The sequence below is a fragment of the Lepidochelys kempii genome, chromosome 6, assembly GCF_965140285.1.
Source record: "Lepidochelys kempii isolate rLepKem1 chromosome 6, rLepKem1.hap1, whole genome shotgun sequence".
In the NCBI taxonomy this organism is placed as follows: domain Eukaryota; kingdom Metazoa; phylum Chordata; order Testudines; family Cheloniidae; genus Lepidochelys; species Lepidochelys kempii.
The window spans coordinates 6,226,800-6,240,679 of NC_136385.1; the positions used below are offsets into that span (position 1 = coordinate 6,226,800).

The 13,880-nt window shown below is 42.8% G+C and overlaps 1 protein-coding gene across 1 annotated transcript; it reads left to right on the top strand.

Moving 5' to 3' along the window:
- The first annotated feature begins 5,870 nt into the window (after positions 1-5,870).
- Positions 5,871-6,809, top strand: LOC140913764 (olfactory receptor 8U9-like). The gene has a single exon (XM_073350563.2). The coding sequence runs from the start codon at positions 5,871-5,873 to the stop codon at positions 6,807-6,809; it is 939 nt and encodes a 312-aa protein (XP_073206664.2).
- Positions 6,810-13,880: the final 7,071 nt, after the last annotated feature.

The window sequence follows — 13,880 nt, forward strand, 5'->3', positions numbered from 1 at the left end:
TTTGCCCCCCAGATAACAATTAGTTGCACTGAATATATAAATAAACAAAAGTGATTTATTAATTATAAAAAGTAGGATTTAAGGGGCTTTAAGAAATAACAGAGATAACAAAATAAGTGACAAAGCAAAATAAAACAAATATGCAAGGCAAAGCTTAATACTCTCAGAAATCAGTTACAAATGTTAACTTCTTATCCCAGGTGTTACTGACAGTAAAATCCTTCTCAGGTCATATGCTTTTTCTGAGCTGGGTCCAGCCTGTTCTCACCCACTCCTGTGGTTACAGTCCTTTTGTTTCCAGGTGCTTGCAGGTATCTCCTTGGGGTAGGGAGGCCATGACTTAAGACATCTGAAGACACTCATTGTTTGCTTCCCTTAGGCAACTTCCTGAAGGCAGGAATCCTTTTTTTAGAATTCCACCCCATCTGGAAAAGTACCAGCTTCAAGATGGATTTCAGTATCAGGGGAGAAGGTCACCTGTCACTGTAAGACCCCAATCTCCATTCTTCTTGGGTTGTCCCACAGGTACACAGGAAGGCTTGCAGGTAAACAGAGCCATTTACAGTTCATTGATTTTGAAGCACCTTTAATGGCCTCCACTTAAAATATCTACATCAGTAATACAAGTTTATACCTTATTCTCCTTACTCCGGACATAGAAATAATCCATGTAAAGAAATAGGATGAACACACTTAGTAGATTATAAGCTTTATAATGACTTGTTACATGGGACACATAGCATAAAGCATTTTCCAGTTATGTCTTATTCAGAAACATATTTTCATAAAGCATATGGATTTCAATGTTATACATGGCTTTGCCCAGCACTGGACAGAAGAGGGAACTGAACCTTAATCTCCCATCTCACAGGTGACAATCCCCACTAAGTGAGAGACAAACAAGTCAGTTTCAGAGCATTTCAGCCTTTAATTCAAATGACAGTGAGCCATTCATGGGAGGGGAAGTAAAGAATTATCCTTAGAGGAGAAATTTCAATGTTTCTGAACATATTTACCTATCAAAAGAAGGAAAGAGCTTTACCAAGGGAGGGAGAAGAGTAACTGGAAGAGGAGAGAAAAATAGCTTTGATAGAAAGGGGGAAACTCCCCCATCGATTCAGAGAATGTCTGTACTAAAGCCATTACTTTACTTAGATATGGTGTGAAGCAGCGCCAGAGTGTAGATGCTTTCCACATTCATGGAAGGGTTTTCCTTCAATATAGTTAATCTACGTCTCCGAGAGGCAGTAGCTCTGTCAATGAAAGAATTACACTGAGGGTCAGTACAAGCTAACAGCCTTTCACAGGGTGTGAAAAGTTTCCCCGCCCTGTGTGACGGAGCTCTGTTGATCTAATTTTTAAGCATAAACCAGGCCTCAGAGAAGCTGCCGATGAAAAAGGCCAGTTGGGAAATCTAGTCCTATCTCCCTGCCAGGGCAGTAGAAACCCCTTTGGTTCTTTTTGTTCAGGCTAGTTGGAAATATTCCAGCTGTGCCAGCTTCCCAGTGGACATTATTCTGCAATCTGACCGAGCTCAGCGTCAGGTTGTCTGTGTGTAGTGGACACTCTGTCTGTGTGTGTGTGTTTGGTGTGCATCAGGCACTAGTTGTGTGCATGTGGTGGAGGGGTATAGTGGAGCTGAATGTCAAGTGTAGAAATGTGTGTCCCTTGCCCTGCCCATGGCTCAGTTTAGGAAGTGCTCCTGTCTCCAACACTCAGATGCCTAGTTCCCAATGGGGTCCAAACCCCACATAAATGCACTTAACTCTGTATAAAGCTTATACAGGGTAAACTCATAATTTGTTCCCCCTCTATAACACTGATAGAGAGATATGTGCAGCTGTTTGCCCCCCACCCAGGTATTAATACATACTCTGGGTTAATTAATAAGTAAAAAGTGATTTTATTAAATACAGAAAGTAGGATTTAAGTGGTTCCACCTAATAACACACAGAACAAAGTAAATTACCAAGCAAAATAAAATAAAAGACGCAAGTCTAAGCCTAATCCAGTAAAAACTAAATGGAGGTAAATCTCACCCTCTCTGAATCCAGCTGAACACAAAATGGAGAGGTTTCCCCAGGGGCTTAGATTGTCTCTCTCTTGGGGTTGGAAACCCCTTCTGCTCTCCTATGTAGAATCCAGCTCCAAGATGGAGTTTTGGAGTCACATGGGCAAGTCACATGTTCATGCATGACTCAATTCCTTACAGGATGATGCCACATTCCCAGGAAAGCTCACATGTGGATTGGCGTCTCTCAAAGATCATTGTTAGCTTAAGTGTTTCTTATTTGGGCACTCATGGAGAATAGTCCATTGTCAAGAAGCTAACCAACTGCTTCACTGAGGCTACTTAAAATCAAAGAAGTATGTAGCCAATGTTCATAACTTTGAATACAAAATGATACATGCATGCAAATAGGATGAATATATCCAGTAGATCATAACCTTTCAAGAGATATGTTACAGGGCACATCTAGCATAAACTATATTCCAGTGGTGTCATGTTTACATTCATAAGTATATTTCTATAAAGCATTATGGGGTACATAGTCACACTCTTTTTCATGGACTATAAATTATAGAAAATAAATAAAATTAATAGAAGAATCAAGAGGCAGCTGGCATGCTCGAAGATATTTTGTAGCACCATCTGCAGAGATGCTGCAGAGATCTTGAATCTTAACCACCAATTTGGGAAATATCCTCCTTTCTGCATCCTGCCCTGACATTGGCATTTTCAATGAGGACTGTCCCACGGACCTCCGGGTCACAGGAGGCACAGAAGCAAGGAGTAGGATTATGAGTATGACTCCTAGAGGATGTAGGGGCATAATGTTTCCTGTGCACAGAGCTAGAGCAACAGAGTTGGGAGTTTCTGAATACAGAGATTGCTGGCTGTTGGTTGTTTCTACTGGTGTTCAGAGAAGGATGACTTTGTGTCCATTCTTTGTAACCCCTCCCCCATGGATTATACAAAAGAATATAGCTGACTTGGATCATCAATTTTTCCTCCTAATACAATCAACCCTGCAATGCCTCACAGGTCAGCACCATTTAGGAGAAGGGGGCACCAACTTGCCCCAGAGCACAGATAATACCAGCCAAGCCTGCACACCCATGGGTGATAATTTCTGCTCCCATAGTGAAGAAGGGAAGAGTCATCACTGGGCCTGACATGGATCTCCTTGTGGGGAGGTAATGGCGAACATGGCCTTGCACATCTGCAACCACGGATCAGTGCATGGGCCCATCCCTAACCTGACTTCACCATTTCCTGTCAATCAAACACTTCTGTCAGTCAGCACCATGCCTTTGGTGTTACTGGGATATTTACTAGGTTGGTGGCTGTGACATACCAGGGTCCAACCCAGACTAATCAGCAGCTGTGTCACACCTGCCTGCAACCTTGCAATGCCTTGATGAAGTGGCTTCCACCTGGCTACTCACAAACAACCTTATAGCATGCAAATCACACCCTGAACATGTATGTGTAACTGCAGCCTGGCCAGGAATAGTTGGGTTACACTCAGGCTCTCACCACCCTTGGTTATACTGCAGGGTGACCCCAACACATGCCCCAGTCTTTGATTTCCCTCCAGAAATTTACATCCTGTGATGCCCAGTCCTCTCCTGGACAAAATAAGCTACATTGTCCATTATTTCTTTAATTGCACTAGCATGCATGCCACTTCTATTTAAACACACTGGGTTAGATAAAACAATAAAACAAAGTTTATTGACTACAAAGATAGATTTTCAGTGAGTGGAAATAAGGAGGCATAGAAGTCAGAGATGGTTAAAAGAAAAATTAAGCTGGAATGCAACTTGTGCCTAAGTTAACAAACGATCGGGGGAGGGATAGCTCAGTGGTTTGAGCATTGGCCTGCTAAACCCAGGGTTGTGAGTTCAATCCTTGAGGGGGCCATTTAGGGATCTGGGGTAAAAATTGGGGATTCATCCTGCTTTGAGCAGGGGGTTGGACTAGATGACCTCCTGAGGTCCCTTCCAACCCTGATATTCTATGATTCTATGATGTAAAATTCAAAGCAAAAGTTTCCTCACCACATGCTTTCAGCAGTCTTACTGAGCAAACCTTGTATCTCAGGACCCTTCCCCCAGTCCAGTCACTGCTTCCTTTTCCCCTTCAGAAGCAGTGAATCAATGGAGAGAGAGAGAGAGAGATTGGTGCCTTTGGATGTCTACCCCTTCTTTTTATAGTCCTATCCCTCCTTTGAGAAACATTTCCACCTGGTTACTAGAAGAAAAAGTGTCTTTGCAGAAGGATGTTTCCTGCTGCTTTTTCCTAATCTTTTTGGGCTTTCTTTGTTTCCCTTCCTGCTTGATGACTCTTATTACTGGTAAGATACAAAATTAACCAGCACACACATTTCTTTGTTTAAGACAGAACAGTTTGCCAGCCTCCATTTGGAATATGTATTAATAACTTGATACAGTGTAATCTTATAACTTCACACACATTATAAAACAATGTATCTAACTTTCTGGTCCTTTTTATTCCAAATTTGTTGCTAAGGCTGATTGAAAATTTTTCTTGAGAATTTTTTTTGATGGGAAATTGGATTTTACATTTAACTATTTTTTTCCAAGAAATTATCTTTCCCCTGGAAATAGAAGCTTTCCATCAAAATACCAAATATCCCTCCTCCCTAAGCCATGGCTGTGGGATGTTCCAGGGCAGTTCAGCAAGAGGAGAGACCATCTAGCATCATGGGGAATGTAGTCCAACCTGGGAGCCTTACCCGTTGAAGAGTAGTAGGTTCTGTAGTAAGGTAAAAGATTTTGGTCTCCAAAAAAAAAACAAACAAAAAAAAACCATTTGTGAATTAGGTCTTCAGAGTACCTAGCTTGCTCTGAAAGCAGCAGGATGAAATATGCCCCTAACCTCATACTCTGTAACTCTGGTAGAAATTGCATCATTTAATAGCACTGTAAGAAAGAGTAGGTCAAATTAATCCCCAGGGCACCAATTACACTGAGGGTGGCTTTGGTTCACTGAAAGCATGAATTAGGTGTTGTGTCTCTCTGAGCTCAGGTATTCCCAGTGGCTTCAGGAATCATGTCCCATCATCACACATCTCAGTATAAAACTTCCCGATTGCTCCAAATTGGCAGTTTCTGTGGATGAGGAAACACCAACACATCTCTCTCTCTCTCTTCTCAGCAGGTACGTGCTATTGTCCAGAATTACTGGCACACAGAGACACCATGGGGATCTTCAGGTATTGAACTCCAGCCCTCCAGCACCAAAAGCCTCAGTCCCAACTCCGACCCCTTCAGCTAAAGGAGTAACCTCCTGGGTTGGAAAAAAATAGGCAATTACCTAGTCACTGAAGCCAGGGCTTCCCATGATGTCTCTGGGTTTCAAACAGGCTCCAGTAAATGCCAAAAACCTTAATTAGCACAGTGAGCAACTTTACCCCAAACAGACATGCCAAGTCACAGAGCTCCCCTTGCCCAAAGAGGGTGGAAAGATTGACACTCCTTTACTCTCACCCCTTCTTTAGCTAAGGAATAATCTCTCCAGAATGATTCTCTCACAGCAGAGTCACAAGTCACAGTTTTCTGTTCGGATTAGTGAACAGGAGTGTTTGTGTGTGTGTGGGGGGGGCATAATTAACGTGTGTCTCATTGTATTTGCACAGCATCTGCATTTTATCAGACACCTGGAATGACCAGCTGTCAACATCTGGCTCTGTGGACTAAGCCCTTCCTTGAGCAGGTACTGATGTCCATTGAGAAACTAATCTCCATTTATCTTCACTTACTTCATTACAGAGAAGGGACAGGTTTTCCACACCATCCATATGCCCACATCTCTGTAGCAGCCTAATCTCTGTTCAGAGGTGATGGAAGAGGGAAATCACTCGGAGGTGACTGAGTTCATTCTCTCAGGACTGACAGATCGTCCGGAGCTGCAGGTTCCCCTGTTTATAGTGTTCCTACTGATTTATGGTATCACCCTGGTGGGGAATGGGGGGATGATCTTGTTAATCACAATTGATCCCCGACTACACACTCCCATGTACTTTTTCCTCAGTAATTTGTCTTTCTGTGACCTCTGCATTTCCTCAATAATTTCCCCTAAGATGCTGCGGAATTTCTTAGCTGAGACAAAAAGCATTTCTTACACTGCCTGCACTGTGGAAATGCATCTCTCTATCATTTTTGCAGATGTTGGTTGCCTCTTGCTGGCTGTGATGGCGTATGACCGTTATGTGGCCATCTGTAACCCGCTGCTCTATACAGTCACCATGTCCCGGCAGCTTTGTAAACAGCTGGTGGCTGGGGTGTACGCTGTGGGGGTGGTGGATTCAATGATATATATGTGTTGTACATTTTGGCTGTCATTCTGCAATTCCAACATCATCAATCATTTCTTCTGTGACGTCCTCCCACTGTTGGCACTCTCCTGTTCTGACACCCGCATCAATGAGATTGTGGTGTTTGCTTTCATGAGCTGCATTACAGTGAGCAGCTTTGTGACTGTCCTCCTCTCCTATGTCTATATCCTCTCCACCATCCTGCAAATCTGCTCTGCCGAGGACAGGCGCAAAGCCTTCTCCACCTGCTCTTTCCACTTAACTGCTGTGGTCCTGTTTTTTGGCACCTTCCTCTTCATGTATTTACATCCCACCTCCAGCTATTCCACGGACAGAGACAAAGTGACCTCAGTGTTTTACAGACTGGTGATCCCTATGTTGAACCCTCTTATCTACAGCCTGAGGAACACAGAGGTGAAGGATGCCCTGAGGAAAGCAATGAATAAACTCCTAACCAATTCCTGAATCTGTTTAACTCTGTATTGGTTTAATGGTGGAGAGTGGAAACAGGTAAATTCAATTCACAGCCAATTACAAAGTAATTTTGTAGAGTCCGTGGGAGTATTTTTTCATTATTATTTCATTATTAAAATTAATTTGTTTGTATTCCAACAAGGTCTGCAGGCCCCAACTGAGATCAGTTGAGAAACCTCAGGAAGACTCACAGGTCTAGAAAGAGAGAATGATTTTATAAGCTTGTGGCTAGGAGCATCCACCGAGAGGGAGACGTTCAACTTCATATCTCAGGACATTGGGTACCAGTTGTAAAGGGGTTTCTGTGACCCAAACCATCACACAGTGTATAGGAATAAAATTGCAAAACAATGTGTGTGTGTGTGTGGCGGGGGGGGGGGGGGGGGGTTGAGGGGCAGGAGGACGACAGCACAAGGACAAAGGGAGTTCAATTGCACAAAGGTTGGTTTAGGTTGGACATTAGGAAAAACACCCCTACAGTGAGGTTGGCTAAGCACTGGGATAACTTACCCAGTAAGGTTATGTAATCTCCACCAATGGAGATTTTTAAGAGCAGGTTAGACAAGCACCTCTCAGGGATTGTCTAGTTAATATTCAGTTGTGCTATGAGTTCAGGGGACTGTACTAGATGACTTCTCAAAGTCCCTTCTAGTCCTATGATTTTATGATCTCACAAGGAGCCCTGCACTGGAGGGAGCAGGGACTCCAGCCTGAGCACTGAGCAGGGCAAAAAACAGGCACCTGCCTCCACTTGACATTCAGCTCCAATGTACCGTTCACCACATGCACACACATAGTGCCCACTGCACACCAAACACAGACCCACAAAGTACCCAGTACACACAACACACAGAGTCCCCAATGCACACAAAATGCACACACACACGCAGAAGGCGCACTACACACACACGCAGAAGGCACACTACACACACACACACACACGGCCCACTGCACACCAGACATACACACACAGGGACAAAGTGTCCACTACGCACACAGCCTGACACTGAGCTCGATCAGAATGCAGAAGAATCTCTACTGGGAATTTGGGACAGCTGCAATATTTCCAACTTGCCTGAATGAAAAGAACCGAAGGGGGTCCTGGTGCCCTGGCAGGGAGATAGGACTAGATTTCCCAACTGGTCCTTTCCATGGACAGCTTTTTTGAGGCCTGGTTTATGCTGAAAAATAAGATCAACAGATTCCATCACACAGGGTGGGGAAACTTTTCACACCCTGTGCAAGGCAGTGAGCTTGTACTGACCCTCAGTGTAATTCTTCCATTGACCGAGCTACTGCCTCTCGGAGAAGTGGATTAACTATATCGAAGGAAAAACCCTTCCATCAACGTGGAAAGCATCTACACTGTGGTGCTGTTGCAAATCACAGCTGAGTCAATGTAATGGCTTTAGTATAGACATTCCCTGAATCGATGGGGCAGTTTTCCCCCTTCCTATTAAAGCGATTTTTCTCTACTTTTCCGTCATTCTTCTCCCTCCCTTGTAAAGCTCTTTCCTTCTTTTGATAGGTAAATACGTTCCGAAATTTTTACTCTCAGCATAATTCCTTCCTTCCCCTCCCATGAATGTCATTTCAAAGAGAGGCTGAAATGCTCTGAAACTGACTTGCTTGCCTATCACTTCCTTGTACCTCTTAGTTTTTCCTCCCTTCACTTACAATGAGTTGAGGATGAAAGCAATACCTGCTCAGATCCCGAAAATCAGAACCGTAAAATCAGAGTCGAATATTTCCCTTTTTGCTCACCGCACCAATGTTGCCCTTAATACATATGGAGCTGCTTTCTTGGGTGACAGAGGTTAAATTTGGCTTTGATGACTTTGAGATTTGCTCCCTGGAGCATCTTTGCTCCCAGGACAACAGGTGTGCACAGCACATGCAATTAATGTTGTTGCCATATCCTTCCTTGTGGAAATGGAACACAGACAGTCAGAGCATCAGCTGGCCTGGATCGCTCTCCCACAAGGTCATTTTAACTTGATACAAAACTGAGGTGATTGTATTCCATTTTATTTGTTGGTCACCTCTTCAAATGTCTCTTTAAGTAATTTCTCAGGGTTGGGATATAAAGGTGTCTAGAAATGAGTGAATTTCTTCTGGATTAATAATTTATTGACAAAAACAATACTGTTTGGATAGAACTGAAACTATTCACAAATGTGTTACAAATACACCAAATAACTTTGTACCAAAACAATGTTTGTGTACAGGGGAGGGTTTTGATGCTGGTCACAACCCAGCCACTGTAGGAAGTGGTGGTGGTCCTTCTCTTTGTAATTTTTAGCCCAATAGTTGGGGTGTACACATGTGAGGTGGGAGATCCGGGTTCAATTCCCCCTTCTGTTCATGGCTGGGCAAAGCTCTGTGTGACATGGAACTGCATATGCTTTATGAAAATATGCTTCTGAATAAGACATAACAAATATACTTTATGCTAAGTGCCCCTGTAACATATCATTATAAATCTTATAATCTACTAAGTGTGTTCATCTTATTTGTTTATATGGATTATTTTTATGTCTGGAGTTAGGAGAATAAGATATAAATTTGTATTACTGATTTAGACATATTAAGTGGAAGCCTTTAAAGGTCCTTCAGAATCAATTAACTTTAAATGGGTCTGTTTACCTGCAAGCCTTCCTGTGTACATGTGGGAAAAACCAGGAAGAATGGAGATTGGGGTCTTACAGTGACATGTGACCATGTCACCAGATACTGAGCTCCATCTTGAAGCTGGTACTTTTCCTGAGGGTGGTGGAATTCCAGACAAAGGTTTCCCACCTTGTGGAAGTGCTATATAAAGTGGGGAAGCAAATGAGTGTCTTCATCTGGCTTAAGAGACAGCCTCCCCACCCCACAGAGATACACACAAGCACCTGGAAACATAAATACTGTAACCACAGGGGTGGGTGAGAACCAGCTGGACCTAGGTCAGAAAAGGCCTCTGACCTGAGAAGGATTTTACATCAAGTAATAACTGGGGTGAGAAGTTAAAATTTGTAACTGATTTCTGAGTGTATTAAGCTTAGCCTTGCACATTTTCCTTTGTGATTTACTTTGTTCTATCTGTTATGACTTAAAATCACTTAAATCCTACTTTTTATACTTAATAAAATCACTTTTGTTTATTTATAAACACAGTGTGAGTAATTGTTGCCTTGGGGGGCAAACAGCTGTGCATATCTTTCTTGAAGTGATATAGGGGGCAAACATGTATAATTTTTCCCTGTATAAGCTTTACGCAGAGTAAAATGGATTTATTTGTGGTTTAGATCCCTTTGGGAGCTGGGTGTCTGCGTGCTTTAGATAGGTATCCTGTTGAATTGCTTTCAGTCTAGATTGGTATATATCTACAGCTTTGTGGGCGTGGCATGCTTGGAGATACTTTGTTGCAGAATCTGCAGATATGCGGTAGAGATCTTCAGTCTTAACCACCAGTGACCATCAAATGAAGGGGAAAACAGACACCTCAGATTTGCATTATATTCAGAGGCCTCTCAAAGCTGAGACTCTGGCCCTCTGTGTTCCATTTCCACAAGGAAAGACACAGTAACAATATGAATAGCATATGCTGTGCACACCTGCTGTCCTGGGAGCTAAGATGCTCCAGCGAGAAAATCTCAAAGTCATCCCAGGAAGCAGATCCAGGGGTATTAAGGGTAACTTTCGTGTGGCTCGCAAACAGGGAAAGATTCAACTCTTGATTTGATATTTCTGATTTTAGGGTTCTGAGCAGGTACTGCTTCCGACCTCAACTCACTGTAAGTGAAGGGAGGAAAAACTAAGGGGTACAATGAAGTGATAGGCAAGCAAGTCAGTTTCAGAGCATTTCAGCCTCTAATTGAAATAACATTCATGGGAGGGGAAGGAAGCAATTAAGCTGAGAGTAAAAATTTCAGGACATATTTACCTATCAAAAGAAGGAAAGAGCTTTACAAGGGAGGTTGAAGAATGACAGAAAAGTAGAGAAAAATAGCTTTAATAGGAAGGGGGAAAAACCCCCAGTCAATTCAGGGAATGTCTGTACTAAAGCCATTACATTGACTCAGCTGTGATTTGCAACAGCACCACAGTGTAGATGCTTTCCATGTTGATGGAAGGGTTTTTCCTTCAATGTGATTAATCCACTTCTCTGAGAGGCGGTAGCTTGGTCAATGGAAGAATTACACTGAGGGCCATACAAGCTAACTGCCTCACACGGGAGGTGAAACGTTTCCCTGCCCTGTGTGATGGAGCTCTGTTGATCTAATTTTTAAGCATAAACCAGGCCTCAGAGAAGCTGCCAATCAAAAAGAACAGTTGGGAAATCTAGCTACAACCTACCTGAGCAAGTTATTCCACTGCTTAGCCACCCTCAATGTTGGGATGTTTTTCCCAATATCCAACCTAAACCACCCTTGTTGCAATTGAAGTCCATTGGTTCTTGTCCTATTCTTCCCCTACTCCCACATTGTTTTGCAATTTTATTCTTAAACACTGTATGGCGGGCTGTGTCTCACAAACCTCTTTGGGACTGCCACCTGATGTGCCTAGACTACCTCTGAGCCTGTTTTCCCTTCCAACTTAGGACTTCAGTACCTTACCTTGTATGAGCCAGGCACGATTGCCTGCTGCAAATAAAGATCCAAGTCTGAACCACATCCCGCACAAGCTGCAGGCTTAAGTGAAAACAGCTTAAGAAGTGCTCCTGTCTCCAGGACTCAGATGACCAGCTCCGAATGGGGTCCAAACCCCAATAAATTGGTTTAAACCTCTATTACATTTATACAAGGTATACTCATAAATTGATCGCCCTCTGTAAAACTGATAGAGAGATATGCACAGCTGTTTGACCCCCATTATTAATACATACTCTGGGTTACTTAATTAGTAAAAAGTGATTTTATTAAATACAGAAGTAGGATTTAAGTAGTTCCACGTAATAACAGACAGAACAAAGTGAATTACCAAACAAAATAAAATAAAACATGTAAGTCTAAGCCCAATACAGTAAAAACTAAATGGAGGTAAATCTCACCCTCAGAGATGTTCCATTAAGCCTCTTTTACTGATTAGACTTCCTCCTAGTCTGGGTCCTGCAATCACTCACACCCCTGTAGTTATTCTCCTTTGTTCCAGTTTCTTTCAGGCATCTCTGTGGGGTGGATGGGCTATATTTTGTGCAAACTGAAGACAAAATAGAGGGTTTTCCCCATGGGCTTATATATTTTATGTTTTGTGTTTGGAAACTCCTTCTCCTCTCGGATGCAGAATCCAGCTCCAAGATGGAGTTTTGGAGTCACATGGGCAAGTCACATGTCCATGCATGACTCAGTTCCTTAGAAGAGGACAACCACATTCCCAGGAAAGCTCACATGTGGATTGGCATCTCTCAAAGATCATTGTTAGCTTAAGTGTTTCTTGAATGTGCACTTACAGAGAATAGTCTTTTCTCAAGTAGCTGACCAACTGCTTCACTGAGGCTACTTAAAATCAAGGAAGTACGTAGCCAATATTCATAACTTTGAATACAAACATGATACATGAATGCAGAGAGGATATATATATCCAGTAGAGCATAGCCTTTGAAGAGATATGTAACATGGCACATCTGGCATAAAACATATTCCAGTTACGTCATATTTACACTCATAAGCATATTTCTAAAGTGTTATGGAGTGTTATATTATGCAACGTCACACTCTGTTTCATGGATTATAACTTACAGGAAGTATATAAAACTAAAAAAAGGATTGTGAGGGAGCTGGCCTGCTCGGAGATATTTTGTGGAAGCATCTGCAGAGATACTGCAGAGATCTTGAGAGTTAACCACCAGTTTCGGGAATATCCTCCTTCTTGGAGCCTGCCCTGACCTTGGCATTTCAGTGAGGACTGCCCCATGCACCTTGACATCACAGGAGGCACAGAAGCCAGGAGGAAGAGTTGTAAGTTCTTAGAGGAAGTAGGGGCATTGTGTTTCCTGGGTACAAACCTGGAGTGACAGACTTGGGAGTTTCTGAATAAAGAGATTGCTGGCTGTTGGTTGTTTCTACTGGTGTTCACAGAAGGAGGACTTTGTGTCCATTCTTTGTAACCCCTTCCCCAAGGATTATACAAAAGAATATAGCTGACTTGGATCATCAATTTTGCTCCTAAAACAATCAACCCTGCAACGCCTCACAGGTGGGCACCACTTAGGAGAAGGGGGCACCAACATGCCCTAGAGCACTGATAATACCAGCCAAGCCTTGACACCGATGGGGGATAATTTCTGCTCCCATAGTGAAGAAGGGAAGAGTCATCACTGGGCCTGCCAGGGATCTCCTTGGAGGTAGGGGATGACCACAATTTCCTTATGAATCTGCAGCCATGGATCAGTGCATGGTCCCATCCCTGTGGTAACCTCACCCTTTCATGTCAATCGAATACTACTGTCAGTCATCACTACACCTTTGGTGTTACTGGGATATTTTCTAGGTTGGTGGCTGTGACATACCAGGGTCCAACCCAGACTAATCAGCAGCTGTGTCACAGCTGCCTGCAGCCTTGCAATGCCTTCCTGAAGTGGCTTCCACCTGGGCCACTCACAAACAACCATCTAGCAGGCAAATCACACCCTGAGCGTGGGTGTGTAACTGCAGCCTGGAGAGGAATAGTTGGGTTACACTCAGGCTGTCACCACCCTTGATAATACTGCAGGGTGACCCCAACACACTCCCCAGTCTTTGATTTCCCTCCCGAAATGGATGTCATGTGCTGTTTAAATCTCTCCTGAAGAATACAAGTTACATTGTCCATTATTTCTTTATCAGCACTAATATGCATGGAACTCTCAGACATTTCTATTTAAACACACTGGATTAGATAAAAAAATTAAAACAAAGTTTATTGAATAAAAAGTTTTTCAGTGAGTGCAAATGAGAAGGCATAGAAGTCAGAGATGGTTACAAGAAAAATAAAGCTAGAATGCAACTTCTGCCTAAGTTAATAAATGATGTGAAATTCAAAATGAAAGTTTCCTCACCACATGCTCTCAGCAGTCTTACTTACCAAAAGTCTTAGGTT